At 40.9% G+C, this 18,674-nt stretch overlaps 1 protein-coding gene and 1 pseudogene across 4 annotated transcripts in view; both read right to left on the bottom strand.

The window, feature by feature from the left end:
• MDN1 (midasin AAA ATPase 1) overlaps window positions 1–18,674 on the bottom strand; it is a 154,423-nt gene that overhangs the window by 73,488 nt on the left and 62,261 nt on the right. For all 4 annotated transcript variants that reach the window (XR_007470601.1, XM_049695470.1, XM_049695472.1 and 1 more), the window contains exons 29-40: window positions 18,457–18,595; window positions 18,044–18,182; window positions 17,616–17,746; window positions 14,985–15,129; window positions 13,066–13,195; window positions 8,921–9,139; window positions 8,063–8,260; window positions 6,359–6,567; window positions 5,460–5,582; window positions 3,377–3,574; window positions 2,226–2,333; window positions 1,677–1,865 (exon numbers count right to left, since the gene is read on the bottom strand). Coding sequence is in view for 3 of the 4 variants with exons in the window: in XM_049695470.1 (XP_049551427.1) it covers window positions 1,677–1,865; window positions 2,226–2,333; window positions 3,377–3,574; window positions 5,460–5,582; window positions 6,359–6,567; window positions 8,063–8,260; window positions 8,921–9,139; window positions 13,066–13,195; window positions 14,985–15,129; window positions 17,616–17,746; window positions 18,044–18,182; window positions 18,457–18,595 (1,928 nt within the window). In the remaining variant the exon portion in view is untranslated. The remainder of the gene's footprint in view (window positions 1–1,676; window positions 1,866–2,225; window positions 2,334–3,376; window positions 3,575–5,459; window positions 5,583–6,358; window positions 6,568–8,062; window positions 8,261–8,920; window positions 9,140–13,065; window positions 13,196–14,984; window positions 15,130–17,615; window positions 17,747–18,043; window positions 18,183–18,456; window positions 18,596–18,674) is intronic.
• Window positions 16,554–17,599, bottom strand: LOC117199390 (mitochondrial import inner membrane translocase subunit Tim9-like; annotated as a pseudogene).

Genomic DNA, 18,674 nt, shown 5'->3' with positions numbered 1-18,674 from the left:
GTTACCCTTCTAAATATTTATGTAGAGAGGACAAGCAAAGTAATTTCTCTGACTGATTATTTAGTCACTTAACCCTTCCTTAGCAGCAATACTGTTAAAAACTTCCTGTTAACTGTACTTCATTTTTGCACTTCTTTTTTTTTTTTAATCTAAGAGGAGCTGGGGAGGGGAAAAGATAAGGGTGTGTAAAAAACACTAATTTAGCCCATAGCAGCCACAAAGATTCCAGCCACCCAAAATATTTACAACAAGTTGTGCGTTTCTAACAAAGCAGCAATATTCATCCTCATCAATGTATACTGAAGTCAGAAAATAAAAACAACGAAGATAAAATCATAATGAGTATCAAACACTGAGTAAAAGCCTAAAAGCAGCACAGAAGAAAATGCTCCCACCACCTACTCCTTGGTCCAGGCGATTTCTGACCTTAGATCCCACTCTACAGCAGATCATCTCCTCTCCCTGATATTATACCAGAGTTAAAATTACAAATACTTTTATAGCCTCTCTTCTTCTATTATTACTTTACTTAGCTTCCCCCCCCCCCTCAGAAAACATGTGGTCAACTACAGCAAATGAATTGGAGGAGTGATGGAAACCTTCCACACCCTACAGTGACTCATCATCTGACCAACATCAATTACCCAACACTGGCCAGTCCTGCCACAGTTAATATACTGTAACCAGTAAGTGGATGAAGAAATTAAAATACTAGCTGATGATATGTGAATTAAAATTTGTGAAGAAAAAAAAACTAACTGAACATCTTGTCCTAATATACTGAAAGCCATTTGCATGTAATAAATGAGTTGTTAACACTGGGCTAGACTCTGGATGCCACATAAAAGGGGATCTGTGCTCTTAGTAGCAGAATCAAAGTGTGTGAAAGTCACTTGTGCCATGGGCAGCCACATCTTCAGGTCAGTAAGGAGGTTACTGTTTCTAACTCACATGAATCTGTAAGTTACTTTGTTTGTAAACAACTGTGATACAGTAGAAGGAATAGCAGGCAAAGTGGAAAGGTCTGTGCTAGAGAGCTGGCTCTGCCACTTGCTGCACTGAGATTCCATGACTCCGAGCCTTGGATCTTCATCTGTAAGAGGTCATGACAGCACCTCCCACCTGCAACTGTTGTGAATTTTCCATGAACTGGACTTGAAATACCACAAAGCAATGCACACATTATTGGTTTACTAAGTTGGAAATTCTGGTGTTGTTTTCTACTTACAAAGGGATATTTTTACTTCCATTTAGATACAGAATTTCCTCTCTCTTTTCATCTATTTATCTTTTCTAGATAAAATACTTTGCAATTTGACATTTATTTAAAAGTAGAAAGCCCTCCTCTTCTACTGGTTATCACCTGTCTCCTCCTGCTTCGCACTTTTGTGCCTGGAAGGGTGATAAAGACCAAGCCTTTATTAATGGAGGGCAATACTGTTAAAGTAGGTCTGCAATCATGGGGCTTTAGATGGATAAGCAAACTGTGTCCTCCAAAGCAAACTACACTATGAGACTCTGAGACAGGTGAATGCTTAGTTTCTTCTTGTAACTTCTAAATTTCCAAGCAGCTTTACTGGGTTTGGTATTGTTAATGAGTACACCCCCCTTCTGTCCCTCAGGAAGAAATCAACTTACAGATAGAAAGAAGTGCAAAGAGCAAGTATGAAACTCACCTTTTCTTTATCTTCCTTGGTTCTCATTCTTTCACCATAGACCAAAAACACATGCTGACCAGGATCGTAACACCCAGGGGACTGGTCAACTAGCATCAACTGACACCAGCGGAAAAGGTCCCGGAGGTTGAATTCCCAGGGTCCTCCTATTTGTCCCCATTTCTTCTCGACAGTCACTTCGTGATCAATCTAAAAAGAAAATACCCTTACTGGGAAAGCATGTACCACTGCTAGGCACTGCATTAAGTACTATCAGTGTACCGTGAATGCATACATAATCCAAAACAGAGACTAAGAGGCTTGATTCAGATGTCTCCTTCTCCCAATCCAGACTTCTCAATGCCAGGAATACCCTGTAAGCATTGACAATGATACATGCAACAGAACTGAATTACTGTAACCCTCAAATGAGTAGCTTGCCTTCCACTAGAAACTTTTAGAAGTCTATGTGATTTATCTTAGTTACGGAGACTGGTAATTTAGTGTTCCATGTTGAGAAAGTGAGAAAATCAGAAAAACAAAGAACAAATAATACACGTAGGTACTTACTTGGTTGTTGAAAGCAACCATTTTTTTAACAATACTTTTGTCAATGGCTGGAAACAGAGTACTGGCAATGAACTCCATGTCTATTACTGTAAGGGGATCCACAAAGACCTAGAAAATCCAAAAATAACATGAAAAAATGACATCGTTTCTCTTTACCAAACACCAGAAATGACTACTGTGACTTACGTAAAATTTTTATTTTAACACCAAAGTAGTAATACCTCAGTAATATATATATTTCAGTTATAGAAATTTTTCTTGCATTTTTAGGATACGGAATTATATAAAATCTTTGAAATATAGAGCAAAAGAGGGTTTTCTTGTTAGCTTCATTCTAGTGAATTAGAGAAAGACATGCAAGTAATTTTTTTAAGTATATTTGTAATTTTAGCTTCCTATATATTATGTAAAATGCTCTAAAAAATCCAGATGGTAGGTATATGAGCATTCATTTTAAAATTTGATCAACTTTTCAATATGTTTGAAATTTTTCATAATAAATTTCTTAAAAGATACTCAGTAAATTCTTAATTATCAAGGGATGGGGCATAAAAGAAAGCTAACATCTAGAAGCATTTCCAAGCCACTACATTAGCCGAACTTTGAAAAAAGATGTTAAAACATGTAAGCCTACGTGTACACACACACACACCTTCTGCTGCTAATGAGAATAAAGGTGATAAGAAAAGATACCAACTATTAATAGTGGCTGACTTTGGTATGGAGAATACTGGATTTTTTCTTCTCCATGGTAGTTTTTTATACTTTATTTTACTTAGATTTAAATGCATTTTCATTATAAAATAATCTTTTAATGTTCTAACAGATCACAAATACACTTGAAAAGGTCAAAGATTGGCCTTAATCTCTGAGCACAGTAATAGAATCCTCAAGATGGTGGTCATCTTACTTTCCTCCAACTGATAACATACCAGGTCCTCTGAGACCTAAGACAAAGGATTCGCAGCAGGAGAGAAGTGATTATGGGAATCAGTCACATTGATATCCAACATATAAAGATATGAAATCGAGAAGCAGATCATTACACTGAGCCTGTCTCATTCTCATAGTGGGCACCCTCATAGCTATGTGTCAGCAGTATTATTGCCACTGACACCACCTTTGGTTTCTGGGGCAACAGCAAATCTTACCTGAGTAAACCTATTTAGGAAAGACCTGGGCAAGCCCTTCCTTCCGCCTCCTTGTCTAAAAGGATTTTGACAACCAAAAATCTTCGTCTTCTCATGCAGCACTTGAAAGCTCATTCCTAACTCAGGAATATAGATTTCTCCTCGGTGGTCAAAACAAGCATTGAGTCCTTCCAAGACTGACTGCGAAGCCAGGTTAAGCTATTTGGAGAAGAAAGAGCATATACTTATTTTATATGCTGTATAGCTGCTACAAAAAGCGAAAGAATAATATGCACAAAAAGTAGTCTTATCCTCAAGGGGGAAGGAGTTCAAACAACATTGGTAACACTCTGCTTCTCAAGCTGAACTGATGTGTACTCATCCTATTATTTCATATATATGTTAGAGAAATTTGGGGTGTATAAAATAGGAATAATAAGTAAATAATAATAAGTAATAATAATTTTAAGTAAACTGAGTATGTAGGTTAAAATTTTTTAAAGCAGTTAAATTAGTCTCAAAAATAAAACTGTATCCATTATCTGCTCCTATATTGGCCTACTTTATAGATCATAGCTTACAAAAGAAACTTTCCAATACAAAGATATCTCACTTTCGCTCTGGGACTTTTTAAGGTGAAGTAAGATAGCTCTTTACATACTTAAATAAACATCCTTCCCAGCTCAAATACTGAATAAACTCTCCAAATGGGCTTCAAAGTCATGATATAAACTACATAAAGTAGATCTAACTATGCCAACAGTTTTGTGAACAACAAGAACAAACACGAGGATTTGTGCGAGCGCCAGAAATGAAAAGAGCTGAATGGAGGTCCTCAGATGCTAAGTTCAGAGCTCAGGGATGTGAAGCATGGGTGGTTTTTAGGTAACATGGAAATATTCAACTGTGAAATGTGAATCAGTAAAATGCAAATGGGCCAAAAATCAGACTATATTAGAATTTCAAGTGTCATGCTTACATAAGCACTCAAAACACAAACTCTCCTATATACCCACATACGGGTCAAGTTCTAAAAGCTGCTCTTATGTGTGACTGCAAGGCCAGAATGCCTTGCAGTCCCTATGTGCATTTCCACAAAATATGACTATGGTCAGTAGTCTTCTAGCTTTGAAACAAGGCACTCTTTTTTTCCTGGCTGATGATTATTCTATCACATATCTTTTTCAAAAAAATCTGGGGGGAATAAAACAAAAACCAAAACCCTCCTTCTCTTTAATATCTGGTAATTAGGAAGCAGCTCAGCAGAAAAGGAATCCATCCCCCTTACTGCAGACGCAAGGGGGGTCTGAATCTAGGGAACCTGCCGGGGTCTGTGTCAAAAGTCATCTGTGGCACTTTCATCACTCAAATCATTTAAGCTACACAACTACTTGCTCACCTTTTCCGGAACTGACATTGCACATCCCGAACTAACTCAAACCCTTTGGCCACAACCTTCAATTTTTTTATTTTGTGCCTCACTTCTCCATATCTCTCTAGCTACCTGTCAGTCACAGAGATTCGACACTTATCACATATCACATGATGTGCTCTGTTTTTCTGGTCATTAATTTATCCCATGTGCACATATAACATTGACCATTTTCTCACCATTTTTCTATGTCTCTTCCTACTATAACTTTCCCCAGCCTCTCTGCTGAAATGAGGTGGTTGGCACTATTTGTAAACTACGTTTATCTCTGAAAATAAATACAAATACAGCAAGCCTGCCAGCGACTAGAGCATATAACTAGTGAAGAGGCACTTTTTCTGGAGGCTAGCTCACGAAAGTAGGAGAGTTTGTAGGTTATATTGGGTTGGCCAAAAAGTTCATTTGGTTTTCCGTAAGATGCTACGGGAAAACCCAAACGAACTTTCTGGCCAACCCTATACATGGGGGGAGTTCTGTATATGCTTTCTGACAAGTGACTTTTCTTATTCATAAAGGAGACCACGGAGGATTCTTTTCATCAGAGAATTTGCCTTTACTAGCCAAGAGCATGATCATCCATTGCGAAATGCCCTCAAGCCTCGAAAAATTCTGCCCCCACCCCCATTTCTCACACTTGTAGTCCCACGTTGGCACAATGGGCCATCCTCTCACCTCATCCAACACAATCCAATGGCCTGCCTTCAAGGCTGCCAGCAAGGGGCCATCGCGCCAGGCAAACTCTCCTCCCTTGCCACCTTCAACAGGTAGATCTGCTCCAAACAGGTCTGTGATATCCTTTGAGAGGAGGAAGAAATGGAGAAAAGCCAACATTACACAGAAAATAAACTAGATCCCAAGACCCCAAACATAAAATGGTAAATACTTAGGCCTTGTACCACTTTTTAGTCTTACCCCCAAGAGAGAACTAATCAATCCCAGAACTCTTTACCAGGAGCCCAGATATGCCCCAAGCATCTTATCATCATAATAGTCTAAGCATCTATCAACTGGAGCTCTAGATCGATAGTTCTCAACATCGGATGTACTTGGAAATAAATTGGTGACCTTAAAAAACAAAAACCACACACACCAAAAACAATGCCCAGGCCCTCCTCCCAGACCCCATCCCAGGAGATTATTTAATTTGTCACCTCTGTCCCATATTTTCATAAGATTGTTTAAAGGGTCATTTTATCTGTAATTAATATTTTTAGAAAGGACAAAAATAGAGAGGCTGTATTACAATAAAAACTGAAATGAGTGATTCCCTCTCAAAAGAGAATTACAGGGTTTCCCTGGTGGCGCAGTGGTTGAGAGTCCGCCTGCCGATGCAGGGGACACGGGTTCATGCCCCGGTCCGGGAAGATTCCACATGCCGCGGAGCGGCTGGGCTCGTGAGCCATGGCCGCTGAGCCTGCGCATCCGGAGCCTGTGCTCCACAACGGGAGAGGCCACAACAGTGAGGGGCCTGCGTACCACAAAAAAAACCGAAAACCAAAACAAACAAAAAATAGATAAAAACATTACTCCCTACACCTACCCCCATCAGCTGTAGCATGACTTAAGCTTACCGTCTGCTCTGACAAGTTGATTCGGACAAGTGTGTTGCCTGAAGCCTTGGCTAAGGCTCCCACCAAGCTCGTCTTGCCCACACCAGGGGAGCCCTCCAAGAGGATAGGTTTGTTCAGTTTTGTAGCTCTTAAGAGCCTCTGGGCATTCATAGCTGTGGTGCCCGCACTGAGTGCATAGTCGGCGATATTATTCCTGTGCAAGACAGGTCCTGAAATGGAGAAAAGAAAAGCCACATATAAGCTGGACATCACCAAATCATACATATATATCAACTGGAGATTAAAAGAATCCACCAAGTAGACTGTCAGTCAGTAAAGTACCATCTGTGGTGAAAACGCTTAGTCCTATTTTGATATTTCCTCACTTTTGGTTCCATGAAATGCTTTCCAGGAAGAGCCAGCGGCATACTTTCTTCAACTGTGCCTACTACACAGATCTCAGCACTTCCTACACCTACATCTATACATACTCATATAGGTCGAAACTGCAAGCATACTTCTTTCCTTTCACAACCTACACCTGGAATTACTACTACATGTACTTGTACAATTTACCTTATACTTGTATTTTCCTAAAAGTCAAGTGGAAGCTTGGTATATAAGCCCATATAAACAATTTCATCCAAGGTTTTTAGGCCACCAAGACAATTCAGGATGCATCCTTAACCCATAATACAGCTGAAGTGCAGGACTAATAACAGTCTTAGAGGGCTTAATATTTATGCCACTATGTCTCCTGGCAGAAGCTGTTGGTACATCAGTTTGGAGGCAGTGGGGCTAGGAAAACATTTATTACCTCAGCTACGGAAGCAGAAGCAAGGACCACCCCAGTCCCAGGCCACGAGCACACAGCTCCTACACGAGAGAACTGAATACTACCATGATGGCTTGGGGAAGGGACCTAATGGTTAGATCACGGGGGAACCCCATCAGGGATGAAGACAGTACTGTTGAAGAGGGAGAGGGAAAGGGGCAATGTTCCATTCAGCCCGGAAGTTGGGCTGGTTTAGTTCACCACTGAACCCCCGCTAACTGCCACTGCACCTCTACACATTCCAGGCACTCAACAATTCTTGACACAGAGAGGAAAGAAGGGACAAGAAATAGATGACTCTGCTAGAGAAGCAACGATCCGAAAAGTCCAGAGTGCCCTGGAAAGATATCTAATATAACTGCCTCATTTAAATATTTGACAAAGGCAACCTAATAAGAGCAAGGATTAGAACTGAAATCCACCTGCATTTCCTATTTAATCACTCATTTATTCATCCATTCACTCACTCAGCAGACATTCTCTGAATGCCTTTGACTGCTAGGCTATGTGGCAGATGCCAGGGACAGGAAGATGAGTGACACCTGCCCTCAAGGGTTCACAAAACTGTTTTTGTAAAAGGTGATAAAGTTCTATAGTTGAAACATTATGGGCTGAATTACCACTATAGGAAAGGTCTTGTTTTGAGCACCAAATAATAAACATATAAATGCATTTTTATGGGACAATTTACTCATGTATTAAAGACTATATTTTCTATTTTTATATGCCTGTTATATATTTTTTAACCACTCATACAATTATGATTACGCCAAGTCAGATTCTAACTCAGACAAAAGTAATCATGATATAGTAAAGTCAAAAGTCACAATAAAGGTCAAGTATTTGTAAACCACAAGAAGAGAATCTTATTTATTTAAAATCATTCTTACCCCTTGGTATAAAAAATGGATGAATTCCCCAAAGGTTATCTATTGCAGTGAATTCTTTGGCTTTGAGTCTGTCATAAATCTTCAATTCGTTTTTCTGACTTTCTGTAAGTCGGACGACCTTGGAAAGTTTCTTGATTAGGAATTTCAGACATTCTTTGCGAGCCAAGAGAGCCGTACCAAACCCAGATGAAGTTACCCCTAAAGGAAGAGGATCGGTCCATCAAACAACAGCAGGGCACCCAGCTTCACAACCACTCAGCAGGAACTCTAGGACGGGCTCCTGAATCACAGCCAAAATACGATTGCTAGTATAAGCAGCCCTAAGAAGGAGTGTGACTCCCCTCTCCCCACAACTGTCACGTCATCAATTCAGTAGCAGCTTATTCAGTAAAGCACTCCAGTCACTCTGTGAGAAATCAGTCTGGAGAAAAGAGTAACTAATATGGTACTTTTAGTCATGTGGGCTGTATTTCTAATTTTCATGGCTGAAAAAACTTAAACATTAAATTTAATAAAATTGTAGTAAGCTTAAAACCAACCACAGGATTCAGGCCCGTGAACTCTGAACGACCGCATTCAGAGGTGCCATGTGACGCTCTTCAGGAGCACAAGCGTTCCCAGCAGCCTTCTTTCTATCATAAGCGCTGCTTCACATTTACTAAATCCCTGGTCTATAAGCAATGAAAAGTTTTCGCGTATCTTTTACACCAATCGCCTCTCAAAAAGAGTAAAAGAACAAGAGAGCCACTGTGAGTCTTGGAAATGTTAAAGGCATCTGGCTCAGAGGTCTGGGCTTGCTCCACCTCACAGTCCCCTCTATCCTCACCCCTTGTTCTCACCAGCTAACAGACAACATACCTGAACCTATTCCATCTATGTACACCAGGCAGGCGGCGTGGACAAAAGACGTCACTGTGGAGATGGTCTCCGGCCTTTTCAAAGCAGCTTCCTCCCCCATTGTGTTCATGAAGTTAACCCAGGACAGGATATCTCTGATACTGACCACACACCTTCGGCCAAACTCCTGGTGGGTCAGCCAGTCAGTGAAATCCAGCATCACCTCAGCTATGTCAGCCCCTAAGACACAAGAAAACAAAGGTATTTGCTGTTTGGGAAGACGCCGGACAGGGATTTGCAACCTGGGGCCCACTGATGGTTTAAAAGGGATCTATGTTTCCTGAGATTATATGCAAATTTTTGTGAATGTACATTAATACTTTTTCTAAGCAAATGGGGTCCACGGCTTTAATCACATTCCCGTAGGGCTCAAGAACACATTCTACCCCTACCAAAACAAACAAACAAAAAAACACCAGAAAGAAAACTTTGAGAATTAAAGTCTAAGAAAGCACCCTGAAAACAGCTCAAAGAAATAAAGTATTCATTTGGTTCATGTTCAGATATAATTTTGAAGACAAGACACAATGATTTTAGAAAACATACAGATTTATATATATTTTTAACTGATTCAGTGGAATGGGGATTATCATGATTCCAGTGGCATTCAGTCTAGGTTTTTTGTTTGTTTGGTCCATCTGTTCATCAATCACAATTTAGCAAATCAGAGGATTCACAAATTATGTTGCGTGGTTCAAGTTAATGACTATTCTAATTTTCACAATTTCATATTGTAAAATATTTGTCTGGAAACAAAATACTTAAGTCATACACAGACATTCAAAGCAATGACAATCAAATTTAGTAGAGTACTTCATATAACTTCTGAAGTCAATAGTAAACATTTATCTAAAAAGTATGAATACCAAGGAATGCTTTTTAAAAAGAAAATATGATGAGGAATCAGCACTGCTGTAATAAAAAGTAGACTATACAGTAACAGCTTTCAAGCTACACTGCAAACTGGTTAGAAGAAAAATACTAATTACAGAAAAAAACACAAATCTTAAGACAGAACGTAAAATGACAACTCATGGGGGAAAGTCTAGTTAACAAGAGGAAAGAAATTAAATACTGTTTCAAAAGCTAGATGTTAAACATGAGTACCTGGATCCACATTTCAGAGTGGAAAAAATCTGAAGTAAATCAAGGACTTAAGGAAAATGAAATAATTTATCCATTAATAAAGAGAAATTAAATCATGACTATTAAAGAAACAGAAGATCATCAGAGATAAAGTGGATGGGATGGGTTCATATATGTATTTTTGTTTGTTTGTTTTGTTTTTTGCAGTACGCGGCCCTCTCACTGTTGTGGCCTCTCCCGTTGCGGAGCACAGGCTCCAGATGCGCAGGCTCAGCAGCCACGGCTCACGGGCCCAGCCGCTCCGCGGCATGTGGGATCTTCCCTGACCGGGGCACGAACCCGCGTCCCCTGCATCGGCAGGCGGACTCCCAACCACTGTGCCACCAGGGAAGCCCCATATATGTATTTTTTAACAACAAATACTGAAGATAATAGAAGACAGAAACCTACATGATAAATATATTAAGGAATATTATGCAAAAATACACAAATAGCAATGTGTAAAATAATAGTTATTTTTAAATAAACTACAGAGAATGCTCCATTCACTAGTAATAAAAGAAAATGAAATTTTAGAATATCCATTAAATTAATAAGGATAAAATAATAGATTTCATTGTAATTAAAAAGAAAAAAAATGACGGGAATTCCCTGGCAGTCCAGTGGTTGGGACTCGACGCTCTCAGTATTGGGGCCTGGGTTCAATCCCTGGTTGGGGAACTAATTAAGCTGCTGGCAGCACTGTGAATGGGGCCAACTTTCTGGAGAGCAATCTGGCCACAACTAATGGGAGCTCGGAAGTTCCTAATTTCTACTTGTAGAAATACAACTCAAAGAAAAGCTCTGAACAATATGTCATTTTAATGAAAAGAGAATGCTTTGAGAAATACTGGTCAATGAGAGTTTGAGAATGGAAAAAGCAGTCCACATGCCCTTCAGAGATCCATTTTTTTAAAATACATCAATTTCATCAATACGTCAAATATAGAAAAGGTTTCATTACAGAATCTTTTTTTGTTATATTATCAATGTATGCATAATACTACTATAGAGATTTGTGAACCAAAAATAATAGAGAAAGTAAGTGGTACCCACAGTGGTATTTATATTTTCATTAAGACGATGCAGTAAATATATCTTAAATACCCTAAATCAATTTAGAATCCATAATAGTTGAAATATTAAATTCAGTGAATCATATATATCCTTAAAGAAAATCTGGGGAAAAGCTATGTCTAGTTTCCTTTTTTTTTTTTTTGGCAGTGTGCGGCTCGTGGGATCTTTGTTCCCTAACCAGGGATCGAACCTGTGCCCCTCTACAGTGGTAGCATGGAGTCCTAACCACTGGACTGCAAGGGAATTCCCTAATTTCCTGTTTTATATTACACAATTTAAAAAATGTTTTTATGCTGTGCCACCCTGATCCATTTCCAAATGAAAAGACTGATATAAATTATTAAGCCACTTCTCCCTCATGCTCCATGTTCCCTCAGGGTCTCTAATGCCTCCCCAGGGATGTCTGCTGCCATGCAGCCTGGAAAGCATGGAGTAAACAAGCTCCTTAAGGACAAGCCATAAGGCTCAGAGTAAGTCCTAGGGGTCTCAGTGCTTATGCCCTGTGGAGGAACAGTTTGCTCAGTTAAACATGAAAAGCACTGATGATGCAGCAAACGTGGCAGCTTAACAGCAGTTGTATCCTCCGCCATTCTTATCACAATCCAAGTAGCTCAGAAGAGTAAGCAGTCCATATGAGATTCAGAGGTTACTTCCTTGGGCGACCCAGTCCCAACCCAGAGCCGAAAGACAAACCATGCCAGCTTAACAATTTCTGTCTTCTCTTTTTACTTGAATTTTCACCATAAATGCACCAATGCACACAACCAAGGTAACACACAAGTTCTGATTGTGGGCTATAGACCAATATTATTGGACCACCTGGGAACTTGTTAGGAAGGCAAATTCTCATGCCCTACACCACACCGACTGAATCAGAAGCCCTGGGTGCAGGGCCCTGCAAGCTGTATTTAAACAAGTTGTCCAGGTGAGTTTGGGAGTCGCAGGCTTAGTCAATTCTGCACCACTGAGTAGCTGTGATATTGGTGGAGCCAGGGGAACTCCAGCTGTTCAGACAGCACTGTGTACACCCGTGAATACTGAGGTTCAGTAAAGGCCCTTCTTAAAAGGAAGTCTGTGCTCAGGTGACTAAAGAGCCGATCTTTCCTAATATACCACAGATGAGGCTGGGACCCGTGCACCTACTCTCCACAGCCATCCTACCTATTTTTGAAGCTGTGCTTTAGCATGCCTTTAAAAAGCTGAACATATCCATGAACCTCAATCTCAAAGAAGCAGACATCCTTTTATATTCTTTAAGACAGAGAGGCAAAATGATCCAAAAAACTACTTGTATTAGGGTTTGTATTAAGGCTTAGAACCAGATCTAGGTCCTAAATTTAGCCCATTCAATGCCGAGAATATGGGATTAATCAGGGCAATCTAGGCTCAATTTGAAAAAAAAAAAAAAAGTATAATAAATGTTTTGGCTCTTACTGGATATTTTAAGAATTATTAAATTTAGGTTACAAGTCTATGCGAATTTTTAAAATACTACTCTATTTTCCTTGTGCTTGAAATTTTCATAATAAAAGGAAAATTTAAAATAAAATAAAGTGACAACTACTAAGGAAATGCAGCTTAAAATTCTATGAACATTTTCTAACGGTGGTAATGATTAAAATTTAAACCACATTTCCTTATCTTTAGCCAACAAATACGCCTTATATATAAAGATGGCCGACAGGTGAAACAATCAGAAAGCTAAAACGTAGTAACCCAGTGATGGAAGCAAGGTGAAGACGGGGTACTTCGGTAGAGGGCAACAGGCTAGTATCACGTCTTCTTTAGATCTATTTGTTATCACTTCTCCATAGAACAGGCCATACACACCTACTGCTAAACATGCTATTTCCCTCCCTCCAACACACACACACACCCCACCGGCACCACCCGAACACTCTCACCTTTATGATCTGTTCTGCCCAGAGACAATCCTGGGCGAAGATTATGGCTGATAATCTGAGTTAAGTCTTCACGGCTTGTGCTTTGAGGGCACCATATTTCTGTAAAACGGTTTCTTAAGGCAGGAGACAGCTACAAAGAACACAAATTCTAATGTGAATTTAATACCTATGAGGAAAGCTAGAAAACAAATCCTTTGAATGAATGCTGGTTGTGAATGTGGCAGGTGCCCAATGCTTCTTTTATCACCTCTACTACTGTCTATAATTCACTGAACACCTATTTGTCCAGCTCCTTCCACATGTCATCTCATTATCTCCACCACACTCCCCGAGCTCGTACTACCACCCCTTTCTTTATAATCATGGTAGAGAACTTCAAGGTCTTATAGAGTCTGTGGTGCAAGAAGGATTCAGCCCCCACAGATGACTTCCAAACCCCAACACTTTCCCCTAAGCAAAGGCCCTTCCCTTTACTTTCCCTTCAGCTACTTGACTGGTGGTTTGGAGAAAATAAACGCTATCTTCCCATGGGGGAGAGCTGTCTGAAGTAGAAGGAGAAAACTTTGATGCGGCTCAAAGGGAGTGAAATTGCAAACAGGTATATATTTACCTCTTGTATGACAAAGAACTGTTTAGTCCTCCAGTCTCAGGGCCTTTGCCCTCAGTCTGGATTCATCCTACCCTCCCCCTAGGTCAGATAACACCCGCTCACAAAAGTTCACCAACGATTTTCTTTTACTGGACAGATCAACTCCATCCTCCGCCTACCTGGCCTAGCACAGCAGGACCAGGAGCAACGCCTGGACCCAGGAGCAGCTCAGCAAAGGCACCAGGGGTTGCATGTGCTGCTCAGCACCATCCCGGCTGAGCAGGATCATGGTTCCAGGATCCCACCTCCCTCTGCAGCAAGGCAGGCAGAACCAAAAGCTATCTTTCCCTTCGGTAAAAGCCGGCAATCTCTGTCTAAAACAAACTTAAGCTAACCTGACAGGCAAGTTAACACATACAACCTTGAAATCAGATCTTTCTGTGCTATTTCCATGTGCCGCAGCGCCTGTTTTCATACTTTGAAACTGTGCTGTATGTTATTTCTTCCCTCCAGTACATTTCCCAAAGCACAGTGATCATCTTTCTTCTTATGCTACTGAGGAAAATCAGGCCCTAAATATCATTTTCACATTTCAGGCAGCCACCAAGTTACCAAGAATCTTAACTACTTTCACTCCCGATCAACCCATTTCTGCTCATCATCCTGACCTACTACCACACTACCCTTTCCCTAACTTGAACACACAGGGTCCCACACACAACGCAGACTTCTCCACTGAGAGGCTGCATGAGCCTGGAAGCCGTGGGGCTTGGGGGACCCTCATACCACCTTCTGAACAGAAGACATCACCCTCACCCTTTCCTTTACCAACAGTCTGAGGGGGACCCACACGAGCCCTGAGGGAACAGATACTCTCCACCTGCAAAACCAGGACAGGATCCTGGCTGTGACTGCTTTTTTGTCACTTTAAGTCATTCATATCACCACTCTCGTGTTTAACAGAGTAGACTCTAGAAGCAGAACGGGAGAATAAACTTCAGTTTCAACTTTTCTCATCCGTAAAACTAGCGTAATAACTTCCACACAGAGCTCTCATGAGACTTTGTTACCTTAAGGTATGTAAAAAGCCAGGCAAAGTGATTGAAATAATGAAATTTCAGGCACATACAAAAGTGAGACATCAAATAAGGAAATGTTTTATCTGTCAGAATTATTTTTCAACCTTATAATGACTCTCTCTGGATTTTTATCTTTTACTCAGTTTTTACCACATAAAATTCCAGACCCATTTTTACATACTGTATTTATGGGTACAGTGAGCTGAGGTCAAAAGGCAGAAAAAAATTATGCTTCAAGAACACAGTTTTACCTCTTTCTTCCCAAAGTCACCCCCGGGGTTCATGGTTGCCAAGATACGGAATTTCTTCCCAGCAGTCAACAGCTCTACCTCATTATCCTTGTCCTCTAGGTTGCCTTTCTCAGCTAATAACAGAGACTTTTCCACTTCGAGGACACTAGAAGAAAAATTGGAGAATGTCAGATTAGAAAAGCCTTCTGTATTCTATTTTGTGGTCTTCAGTGTTCTCAAAAAGGAAAAAAAAAGTCATCTCCTTTGCTGAGCTTTCACTTTAGTTAATGGTTTCCTGCCACAAACTTCAAAGTGAATAGTTATCCCTATTCCTATGTAGTGGAACAACAGTTCTGATCAAAAGAAAAAGAATTCCTTTTCCCACTTACGTCAAGACACTTGTTTTAAAAAATGGGAGCATAACTTCCCTGGCAGCACAGTGGATAAGACTCCACACTCCCAATGCAGGGGGCCTGGTTTTGATCCCTGGTCAGGGAACTAGATCCCACATGCATGCCGCAGCTAAGAGTTCGCATGCTACAACTAAGGAGACCACGTGCTGCAACTAAGGAGCCGGTGAGCCACAACTAAAACCTGGCACCACCAAATAAATAAATATTTTAAAATAAATTAAATAAAAAATGGGAGCCTAGCATGCAAATGTTCATGGCAGCATTATTCACAGATATAGAAACAACCCAAGTACCAAGAAGAGGTGAATAGATAAAAAAATATGGTATTATCTACGCAATGAAATACTATGAGGAACAAAAAGGAACACACTAACGATATAGGCTATACTATGGAGGGACCTCAAAACATTGACGCAAAGTTAAAGAAGAGACCACTTATATGAAATCTCCTGAAAAGACAAATCTATACAGACATGAAGTAGATGAGGAGTTGCCTGGAGCAGGAGGTGGCATCAAAGATAAACTGTAAATGCACAGGAGGGATGCTACTGGGATGATAAAAATGTAAACTGAATTGTGGTGGCTGCAAAACTCAGTAAATTTACTAAAACTCGAATTAGGGGACGTCCTGGCGGTCCAGTGGTTAGGACTCTTGGCAATCGCACTGCTGGGGCCCGGGGTTCGCTCTCTGGTCGGGGAACTAAGATCCCACAAGCCGCGCGGCGTGGTCACCGCCCAACTCCCCAGCCCCCCCCACAAAGAAACAACCCCCCCCCCCAAAAAAAAGAAAGAAAGAAAAAAATAACTTATTGAATTATACATTTAAAACAGGTACACTTCATGATATGTAAATTATACCTCGATAAAGAGAGAAACACAGGTATTCATCAAGATTCACACTGATCTGAGGTTTTCTGTTTTGGGTTTTTTTTTTTCTTTTTCTTTTTGACCAGGCAGCTTGTGGGATCTTAGTTCCCCGACCATGAAATGAACCAGGGCCCTCGGCAGTGAAAGCGTGGAGTCGTAACCACTGGACTGCCAAGGAAGTCCCTGTTTCGTTTTTCCCCCCCCAGGTTATTTCCATTTATTTTACTTTTAGTAATATAATTTTTTTCCTATCTCATGACTGAACACCTATTTTGAAGAAACAATGGTTTATTTTTCTAATCAAGTGACCAAGCTGCTGAGTCTTAAGGTCTCAACAAATGCTGCATCTTACTATTTTCATTGCACAACAAGACTTATTTTGATTACTCTGGTAAATAGCAATTTTGCTTCTCCAGTGGTTCTTATTTGCCAGTCAGGACAGATGGCTGGTTCACACGGCGGCTACTGCTTTCGGGCGGTTTCTGTTAGGTGAGCCCTCATTTCCGGTATCTCATCAGGGATCCGTCCATCAGGACTTATCTACGTGGTTGGCCAAGGCATCCTGCACTGGCTATCAGGGCTTCATTCTGTTGAACAGGATATTCCTGAAATCTCATTGATATCCTTCGTGTCATTTTTAAACATTTCTGGAAGCAATGTTCTGAGCAGGTGAGGTCACTTCAGGCTTTACTTCTCTTGTCCTGAAGTCTTTCACACTGCAAAAAGCAGGTTTACCGTAGGCTTACTGTGTAGGTTTTGAGAAACTTCTTAAACTGTTTTATCTGATCAGATTTCAGTATTTGTGCAGCCATATTCTTTCAGTACGTTCACTAGTCACCTTTTCTGATGCATGAGTTTCCTTTCTGTTCTGGAAAGGCATCTTTGCTTGAATGTCTCCAGCAAAGCCTGATTTCTTACTCAAGCACATGCTCTCACATCCGACACCAGTATGCGGCTAGGGGGCTATGTGGCCAGCCAAGTCTGGTGTGGAGGGTCAGCGTCCTGGTCTGGGGTTTTGAGAGGCCTTACAGCTGTAACATCCAGGATTTTGATTCTAGTTCTTTGAAAAAAAAAATTAAGATAATGGCCACATAATTTGCCTTAAAAAAGAATTTTAACTTGGGCTTCTTTGTTTTAGCCCTATCCTCCCATAGTCCCATCTTTCTGATTATTCATAGCTAAACAGAAAAACTAGGTCTCTTAAAGACACTGAGTGCTAAAGCCAAAAAAAGCAATAGCTCATCATCATTTTCAAACATTTACTGAATACAGTGTACCTATGAAGAACATTACTGTGCACAAGAATTAATATCTATAAAATCCAGACCAGCAAAAGCATCAAACACAGGGTAAACCTCTTACGCTCGTGTACCTGTTGAGTCTTTCCAGGACAGAGTCGTCGGCTAGGGAGATCTCATCCAAGAGGAAAAAGCCGTCCTCCTTCATGGCCAGAACCAGAGGCCCATCATGCCACTCAAAGAGTCTTGATGTGTCAATTTCTTCCTACAATTTGGAAAAGAAGAGGGTGAAATTAAAGGGCAGGCGGCTCCACAAGACAATACACATGTAGCTAGTGGGTGTCTGCTGGAGTTGCTCTGCAGAAAACAAAGACTGGAGAACAGGAATAGATCTCGCATAACAGGATGCTTGTGGAGGTCCCTTGTAGACCAGTGAAAATCTGAAGATAAGGTATGTATCAAACCTGTACGCCCCACCAGGAATAAAATCCCACAGTTGACTCTCGCACAGAGCTCACTGCAATTCTTTAAATGAACATGTTATCATTTGCTCAGGACAAACCTTGTCATTTGGCTTCTGTCTCACGGGTCGCAACCCCCCCAAGAAGTCCGACGTCTCCATGTGTAAGTGGCAGTTGACTGAGTATAATTTCTGCTTTGCCAAGGCCGCAAACACTTGACAGATAGTAGTTTTCCCACACCTGTTAAGAGATACACACCAGATTAACAAGGAGCATGAATTCCAAATACACACCCATGAACACCCCAGTCAACAAGAGAGGGGAGCTCTGGCCACAGACACTGCTGGCCAACACAGGGCATCTAGCCAACACAGGGCGCCTGCCCCTTGGCTCAGTGGGCCCTTCCCCAAAACACAGCGCCCTACCATGTCTCTTATCCAGAAGGGCACACACTACATGAACTCTACTGAATTGAACTGAACCCTCAAAACGAGTTACTGTCTCCCCACTTTACCCAGTGTCTCCAACCAGCAGCACTGGTTCACCGAATTCCAACGCCCTTCCCACCAGCATCGCCAGTCTCCGCATGCCCTTGGTCCACACGACGTGGCTGAATTTAGACTCCAGTGTGGATATCTGAGTAGACAATTTACCTATCAAAAGCAGAGTACATATTTAGGTTCTAATATGAATACAACTCAATTTATTCTCCTCTGGATGTGATGGCCTACT

The sequence above is a fragment of the Orcinus orca genome, chromosome 12 (assembly GCF_937001465.1).
Source record: "Orcinus orca chromosome 12, mOrcOrc1.1, whole genome shotgun sequence".
Taxonomy (NCBI): domain Eukaryota; kingdom Metazoa; phylum Chordata; class Mammalia; order Artiodactyla; family Delphinidae; genus Orcinus; species Orcinus orca.
Note: the sequence above shows the minus strand (reverse complement) of the source record. Positions and strands in the feature narration are given on the sequence as shown.